This window comes from Hevea brasiliensis, chromosome 17 (assembly GCF_030052815.1).
Source record: "Hevea brasiliensis isolate MT/VB/25A 57/8 chromosome 17, ASM3005281v1, whole genome shotgun sequence".
In the NCBI taxonomy this organism is placed as follows: domain Eukaryota; kingdom Viridiplantae; phylum Streptophyta; class Magnoliopsida; order Malpighiales; family Euphorbiaceae; genus Hevea; species Hevea brasiliensis.
The window spans coordinates 18,601,463-18,610,747 of record NC_079509.1 but is presented as its reverse complement, the minus strand read 5'-3'; the positions used below and the strand labels follow the sequence as shown (position 1 = coordinate 18,610,747).

Sequence of the window (9,285 nt, the reverse complement as noted above, 5' to 3'; positions counted from 1 at the left end):
GACAACAATAAGAATACTCAAGAATCTTCGTGTATGTGGAAATGATCATTCTGCCACTAATATTCAAGATCATTAAAATTATTTCTGTGGAGAGGAATCGTTTCCATCATTTCAAAGACGTACGTTTCTTGCTTATGTAAAGACTACTAGTAAACGCCTGTTTGATAGGATTTGAGAGTCTGCGAGAGAAGAATATGTAAATCTTGCTTGTTTTCAATCACTTCCATATAGATTAAACATGGTTTTCGTACACTCAAGCAAGCTGCTTAATAGTGCTCTTGAAATGACAAGCCCTTTTTTATTTATACGTTAATTGATGATGGATTAATTTACACAACTGCTTCTAAAGACTATTACATAAAATACGGCGTGAATTGAAGTCCACATCGATGAAGTCATGCCTCAGTGTTAGAGTTCTTGTTGAAGGAGTTCCTTCGTGCTGTAGCCAGGACAGTCTTGTCAGCAACTATAAAATATGCCGCTCCAGCAACTGCAAATTAATGTAAATATAATTTCGTTAGCAGGGGAGAAAATAAATAATCAATGGAAAATTGACAATTAATATATCATTAATGATTCTTTAGATGGTAATTAATTAACCTGTAGAGATTATGAGAGCTTGAGCACTGTGATTGAGATTGGCTTTTGCCCAAGGCAGCATTCTTGCACTAGCCAGCTGCACGTCAAACAGAACTCTTTCAATTCTTGGTATGCAGGTTATGAAAACTTTTTTTTTTTTAATATTTTAACTGGTAAATTGTTAAATAATAATGAGGAAGACGAGTTACAGTTGGAATGGCAGTGGCAATGGTAGCAACAACAGCTGCTTTAGCTCCTGCAACTACACCTTCTGCTCATGGATCAAAATTAGGAGCAAAAAATTACGAGAACAATATATAATTGGACTAAAATATAGAAATGATGATTGGACAAAGAAAAGAGAATTAAAGCTAGCTGGGAAGTAGAGCCAGTTGATGAAAAACTCATAATTGCCAGAATTTATGGAAACCATGCTTAAAAAGAAGAAAAGAGAATTAAAGCTAAGTCTAAAAAGGAAGAAAAGAAAGAAAAAGGAGAGTTATTCATACCATGAGAGCAACGCTTTGCCATGGCCAGCTTTTGGTCTATTGAAGACAAGCTATTTTTCTCAAGAGGCGACTGAGATACATTCTTGGCCATTCTGATGAGAGTAATTCAAGAGATGAATAAACGCTAATTAACCAAAGAAGCTACGATGAGAAAACCAGAAGAGGAGACTCTTGAAGTTATGGAGGAAGTGAGGATTGGTTGGTTATTTATGAAGACATTGGAGTGGTTGGATGGATACATGGTAAATATAGAGTTTGATGGTTTCACTTGAATTCTAACATCCGAGTCACTTGTTTTCTCTTTTTTTGTGGGTTTTTTTTTATCATTATTTTTTTTAATTAAAACTTAGTTCTAAATTTTGATAAAATTTATAATTTAATTTTTGTATTTTTAAAATTAAGTAATTCAATCACTGAAATTTTACAAAACCTATAATTTAGTTACTTCTTCTAATTAATCATTAATTTTAGAAAAAATAACTAAAATAACATTAACTTTATATATTTTTTAATCCAATGATTTAGCTCATAAGATTTTATATTATAAATAAAATAATTTATTGATTTGAACTTTATAAATAAAATAATCTCTTAATTTAAATTATTTTATTTATAATACAAAATCTTAAAAATTAAATAAAGATTAAATTACTTAAATTAAAAAATATATAAAAATAAAGATATTTTAATATTTTTATAATAATTAATGATAGATTGATGATAAATTAAATGATAAAGTAATTAATTTTTAAAATGCAAAAACTAAGTGCAAGTCAGATACTAAATTATTTTCATTTTTTTAAAAATTGGGCACAGAAGACAACAGTAGATATGTTATGTCACTGAAGGGAACGAGTGAAGTGATGAGTGGAAAATACTTCGCAGCCCATAGATTGTAGAAACTATCTTCCATTTCCTTTCATGGGTGCCTCTTGGTAACTGTTATTTTTCTCTGGTTATGGCAAAGATGATGTGAAAAAATAGTAAGTTTGAAAGATATACAAAAATTTATATGTGAAAAAATACGATTAAAGATATTAATCATGCAGCATCAAGATCTGAAAATTTGATCCACTCGTGTTCTGCACTGCTACGTACAGATGATTGTTTGATCTTTATATAAATTGTCTCAGACACATTCATTTCTCGAAAGTCTATCACTCTTTTTTGATTCATTGAAAGTCGATGCAAGAAGCCACTGGTTTAACACAAAGCAGCTTCAAAACCATGGGTGGTGATCTCTGTATTTCATGTGCTTTGGGTGGTTGCACCTGCAACTGTCCCTGAGATTGGTACACGCGTCCTCTGTCATGGGCTTAGATCCATGGATCTTTTGCTTTCAACAGATTGAAATGTACTGAAACATGGTGGTTTAATAATGGGTTTTCTGTTTTGGTTCATGGTTTCGCCTGGTATGTACTGTTCCTTTTTATTGAATTTTTTAATGGGATTTCAGTCTTTTGCTTTTTTCATGCGAAGAGAATTTCAAAGCTGACAGGTTAGTCAACGAAGCGTAAGTTTCACAATGAAAGGTAGAGAGTTAAAATTATTTTTTTAAGAAATTATCAATTTAAATATTATTAAAAAAATAATTTAAAATTTTGATTTTATTATTTTAATATTTTTATAATTAAAAATTATTAAATTTAATTTTAAATTATGTTTTAATATTCTCTTATCAATATATTTAAAAAATATTTTTATTTTTAATAAAAATGTCAAATTAGACCTTTAGCTTTACTTTTCGTGAAAAACTCTTAGTTAAAAAAAATAGTGTTATTTAAAATTTATTAATTTATTAATAATTTGTATTAAAATCAAATATAAATTCTTTATTTTAAATTTTGATATGTGTACATATCACTAGAAATCATTAAAGTTTGGACAATGGTAAAATACATTAAGAAATTCTAATTATACAAAGTAATAAAAAAAATGGAAGTTGATGCAAGGATATTTTAAATATTGTTAAAAATAATTTAAAAAATATTTTATATTTTGATATTTTTATAATTAAAATATATTAAATATAATTTTTAATTAATTTAAAATTTTTATTTAATTTATTTAAATTTTTTTAATAATAATAATATTACAGTTTTAACTTTTTTTTTCCTTTATTTTTAGTGGATCTCAGATATGCCTGAGTTGATGGCATGTTTTGGGCTTATGAAACTTTTGTTTCTTCTTTCTTCATCAATAGGAGATGTTGTTGGGCTTTTTTCTTTTTAATGTTAGAGGGATTTATCATTAATTGGTAAGATTCATTTTAAGATTACTTACATTTATAATGACTAATGAGGCTAAGCATTACCACCTTCCTTAAGTTTTCGTCTTTTTTTTTTTTACCATCCTCCTTTGAATTATAAAATTAAAAAAAAAAAACCTACTTACATCTAAGTAGGGCCATGCGGTTTTGATTCCAGTTCGACTCTTTGTGAGAATTGAAATCAGAATAAAATTTTAGTTCTTTCATTTTTTTGGAACTAAAACCAAAACCAAAATTAAATTTTGATTTTGGTTTTGGTTCAATTCTAAGTGTTTTCGGTTTCGATTTTGTAACAAAAAAAAAAATGGGACTCGGCGTGTGACAGTGGATTTCCACTGTCACTGCCAGTCTTTTTTATAAAAAAAAAGGGTCAAAATCGGGAGGAGGAACACCCCCACCCCCCCCAAATTTCTCTTCTCCCCTCTCCTCCCCTCTCTTCTTCTTCTTCTTTCCTTCTCCAGTGACCGGTCGGCGACCTCCCAAGCAGCTCCCCACCCGGTCGACGACTCTCCAGCGATGGCAAGAACCACCAGAAACGGCGGCAAGAGAGGGAGAAGAGAGAGAAAATGCGCGCACAATGGGCAGCGGCTTTCAGGCATGATTCCGGCTTCTTCCGACGTCCGATCAAGGCGATTTAGGTGGCGTTGAAAAGCTTATTCCGAGAACTTTCTTTTGATACCAATTTTGCAGCAAATGGAGGTCGGATGAGTGAGATATGGAGGAGAGAAGTTTCAGATTTTTCAAGCTTTTTCGTCAGATCTAGGACGATCCGACCGTTGGATCGACGATCCGAGACCACGTATGGACTGAGGAAGAGGGGAGGAACATGATGGTATGATCAAATCAGGCCACCGTGCGCGGTGGTTCCGGCGGTGGCTCGGTGGGCTTTGGAGATGATTCAACTTTCAAATGCTTCCTCATAAATTTTTGGAATTTTTGAGACACAGATAAACTTCGGGTAAGACTATTTTCATTATTTCTCTGTCTGTAGAGCATAAATACAGTGTTTCTTAAACAGGAAAATTTGGAGAAAAATTCTAAGAAAAATATATGATGAAAGTAAAATTATTTGGAGATATTCTATAGTGTTTGTTGAATTTTTGAGTGATTGTAGAATATTTTTGAGAAATATAAATAGATTTTAGTTAGATTTTTAGCATATGGGCATATAAAATTATTTGAAATTAAGATATTTAAATTTTATATGATTGATTGAAGCTTGAGGATGGAGGTTTAAATATGTGAATATTAAATTAGGTTAAATTAAGAATATGTTAGCTGTTGGAAACTTATGAAATTGAGTAATATTGTTGAGTAAAATATTCATGGGTGATTAGAAAATTATAATTCCTTTTGCAATAGTCTTATAATATTGTTAAGGACCGCGGGGCAAAATTTTAAAATTTTTAGAACTTGTTTGAGTGGATTTTTACAAAAGGTCAATTATAGGGACTAAAACGTAATTTTTAAAGTTTTGAGTATTGCTTAGGTTGGAGGGCCCAAGAGGGGCCATATAATAATAATGAGCTATGAGTTGAATTTAGAAGTGTTATTTGAGCCTCTTTGCAGGTTGGGTAGGTCCCAAGTATAGGGGAAACTCTGCCGGATTTTCAGCATAAATTAGGCTGTCTGTTGCCTCTTTAGAGTTTTATTTTGACTTAGTACTAATAAATTTATAATTTAATTATTAGGTGATCGAGATCAACTATTTTTTTTGCATCCAGCAGCCACAATAGTCATCGGTGTACTATGAGTAAAATATTAATTTTAATTATAATTTTGATATTATTATATGTTCAAGCATGCCCATGCATCACTTATATGTTTATATATATATATAGTTAAACTCTAGGCACGTTTTATGTTGCATTCACAACTGTTAAAGTGTCATGTATGTTGTTGTGGTAATTTGGAGCAGTGTGCGTGCGTTGGCATGCGTGTGATGTGGTGTTGGCTATGGATAGGACGGGTAGTCACGGCTTGAGATCTTCGCTAGGACCCGATCCTTCGGGGTAGTCACGGCTTGAGTTCTTCGCTGGGGCCTCAATTTGGTTTATTAAGCGAAAGTCCAGCTTGAGTTCTTCGCTGGCATAGGTTGGATTAAAGAGAGCTGTATAGGGGATCAGCTCCCATATATGTATGATTTGACATTACTGGGTGTGTGAGTGCTCCAAATTACCTTTTTACTGTTATGATGTGAAAAATATTGCTGATGTTGCATTTCATTCTACAGGGTGCATTAGCTTTAGATAGCTATAGAGATTATGGTTAAAATTGATATTTTACTCTCTGAGTCAAACGCTCACTCCTGTTCACCATATTTTTTCAGGCTACAGGAGGAGATATTTTTCAGAATAACCTGTCCCTTTCCTCGCAGGTTATGAAAAGATTACTTAATTGTATTATTATTATCTAATTTGTAGTTTACAACTCCGCATGTACTAGTAGTAGCATTAATTCTGTCAGGGACTGCATGAATTTAAGTTTTTGTATTAAAAAATAAAAATTTTTATGAGTTTTAAATAATTTATAAATGATGTAACAGGGTTGAGCTGGACTCCCCTAATTTTAGTTTTTGATAATTACTGGGCTAAGTTGGTCCGAAATAAAATTATAACAGTTTAATTTAAATTATTTTATATGCATATTGGGCCTAAATTATGGGCCTACTCATTGGTTGAGGAATAGTTAGGCTTACTACGGGCCTCGGGGGCTTTAGACTGGCTCAGGTCCTAGTGCCGGTCCGGCCCATAGGTTGGGTCGTGACAGATTTAGTTTTAGTTTCAATTCTATATTCAGTTTCAGTTTCGGTTCTGATTCGGTTTAGTTCTCAGTTCTTACATTCAAAATTGTAGCATTATTATATTCCTTTTAAAAAAATAAAAATAATTATATATTTCCAATATCAAAATATAAATAAAAATAATAATATTAATATTAAGTAAATAATACTAATATCAAAATAAAATATTAATAAGCATAAACATAATAATGTATTCAAAAGAAATACTAAAATCAAACTAACAATCTCACATAAAAATGATAACACCAAAATATTCATAATAAGTCATAATATTTCCGTCCAAATTATAAAATAACACCAAATCAACAAGTATAATATAAAGTAAACCTTCGCTCTCACATTTTGGAAAGAGAAAATAGAGGGGGAAAAAATTGTTAGTAGTATGCCCTAGAGCATATCATTTAGTATGTATCTTGTACATATTTTATTAATAAAAGGTTTTTCCACTTTTCCGTTTACATAATATATTTATGTATAATAGAAAAGGTCCATTGATATTTTGTTAGAAATATTATTCTTAAGTTGTTAAGAATATAAGTGACAAGCTAGAGGGACAACATTTGGTGTCCTGAAGACAAATCTCAAAGGCGCAGACACGCTGCAGTACATCAAGAGGTTAGTGTAATCGTTCTTGATTTAATCTAGGGTTCTAAAATTAATCTGATTAATTTTAAAATCTTAAATGGCAAATACAGATCCAAAAACATATTAAAAGAGTTTTAATATGTTGTTTATCATTGAAATCAAATAGATAAAAATAAATCTTGCATGATGCATGTGACCCTAGGTGAAAATTTTAAATTCAATGGTATAAACTTATGTTTTTCACACTTCCGTTCCTTCAATTGGTATCAGAGCCACTATATTTGCCATTTAGATTGATGTTTATATGATTTAATTGTGTGTTTGATCATGAGATCAAAAGTTCATTGCTGGTTGCAAAGCCAAGGTGGCGGCACAAATGATGAACACCATGGTGCGCATGGTTGATGCACCACAATGGTGTGCAAAGGTAAATGGATGGTGAATGTACAATTGTTGTATGATCTAAGATCTATTTTATGTCTAATTAAATTGTTTAATTAGAATTTTTATCACACAATTAAATTATGATTCAAATCAGAATTTTAAAAAATTATTTGAATGTGATTCAAATCTGAATTTTAAAAGTTGTTTGAATGTGATTCAAATCTGAATTTTTAAAGTTGTTTGAATCATATTTAAATCTGATTTTTTAAAATTGATTAAATAAAATTCAGATCTGATTTTTTAAAAGATGTTTGAATGTGATTCAAATCTGATTTTTTAAAAAATGTTTGAATGTGATTCAAATTTGAATTTTTAAAGTTGTTTGAATTTGATTCAAATCTGAATTTTTAAATTTGTTTGAATGAGATTCAAATATGAATTTTTAAATTTATTTGAATCATATTCAAATCTGGATTTTTAAGTTGAATATGAGATATTCAATTTAATTTAAGTATATATGTTTTATTTAATTGTTAAATAGTGATATGCATGATGGATGATCATGGACTATAAAAGACCAATGTGATTGGATTTATTTCTTTTATGTTTCTTTGGGATTGTAAATTAATTAATTTATTTTAATTTATTTTAATTTATTTTGGGTATGTATTATTAAGTTTGTATAATTTTTGAGTTGTAATTTCATTTATTTAAGTTCTTGTAAATTCGCCTTGGTATGCCAAGGATTACTATGTAATATTGGATTGCAAGAAGTTCAAGAAGGTCAAGAGCATTGGTGGGACCAGTGGGAGGAATTCAAGATCAAGTGTTGATTATGTACTCCTTCAGCAACTCTTGTAAAATGAATGAATGAAATGCACCTAGGAATGCCCTGATTCAATTCTTGGTGGCTCAGAATTGAATCCCTTAGAAAGTCCATGATCGTACTATATTTATTGCTTATCCATGAATGCATGAGATGTATGGGAATGTATGCTATTATATGATATATGCATGCTAATTGAATAATGTGCAAAGTGAGACCTTAATAGTAATTAGAATGACCATAAAATCTTCCAAACAAATGATTAGGTTGGAAATGCTATAATTAAAGTAATTATAACATAGGCCCTCCATTGGGGCAATTATTTTAAGAAATTTTAAATAGTTGCATAAGATGCAATTAATTTAAGAGATTTTTTTTAAGAATAATTGTTAAGCATGAGATGTTGTAAATATGTAAATAGTTTGGTGGCCAATATTGGATGTACCTGAGGACATTAAAATTATTTACATAATTACTGGCTCAATAGGATCAACTTAACTAATGCAAGATAAGTCAATAATGGATGTACCTGAGATTTTGAGCATTAAGGGCTAGGTAAAGGATTGAACCTCACATGAGATGTAATGGGCAATGAGTTGCTCACTTATAGTTTATTGTAATTCCAATAATGGATGTACCTGAGAATGATCAATAGAATTATAAGAATTCAGTCACCCACTAGAAATCCATCCAACTAGGATTTCCGTTTTCTACTTTGGAAGTGTAGGATTCGCTAAGTTAGTAGGAGGACTAATTTGATTAAAAGACCATAATCATTTTGGTTAATTACATGATACATTTACTAATTAATCTGGTTATTTTCTGCAGTTAATTTTCTGATAAAAATGAGCACAGAACAACCACCACCATCCAATATCCTTGCAAGCATACTTGATCGCAATAGGTTGACAGGACCTAATCTGTCTAATTGGCTAAGAAATTTGAAACTTATCCTGAACCTTGAACATATAGGATATGTTCTAGATTCAAATGTTCCTAGTCCCTTACCTCCAGAGGCCACACAAGAGGAACATGAAACTTTGGATAAGTGGAAGGAGCATGATATAAGAGCTAAGTGTTACATGCGTGCTTCTATGGGTAATGAGTTACAAAAGCAGCATGAGAACATGTTGAGTGCGAGTGAGATCCTCCTTCACCTACAAGAGTTGTATGGTGAGCACAGCAGGAATGCTAGGTATGAGATATCTAGACAGCTATTCCGTGTGAGGATGTCTGAGGGACAGAATGTTGGGGATCATATCCACAAGATGATTCGGCTGATTGAGCAGTTAGAACATCTTGACTTCAACATGGATTTCCAACTATAGAC

The 9,285-nt window shown here is 31.1% G+C and overlaps 1 protein-coding gene across 1 annotated transcript; it reads right to left on the bottom strand.

Annotated features, from left to right (window-relative positions):
• Window positions 1-273: 273 nt before the first annotated feature.
• On the bottom strand, window positions 274-1,287 carry LOC110655625 (early nodulin-93-like). The gene is made up of 4 exons (XM_021812019.2): window positions 1,089-1,287; window positions 789-850; window positions 601-676; window positions 274-490 (listed from the first exon to the last, which is right to left on the bottom strand). Exons 1-4 carry the CDS (start codon window positions 1,177-1,179, stop codon window positions 396-398), a joined length of 324 nt encoding a protein of 107 aa, XP_021667711.2. The 5' UTR covers window positions 1,180-1,287; the 3' UTR covers window positions 274-395.
• Between the last annotated feature and the right edge of the window lie 7,998 nt (window positions 1,288-9,285).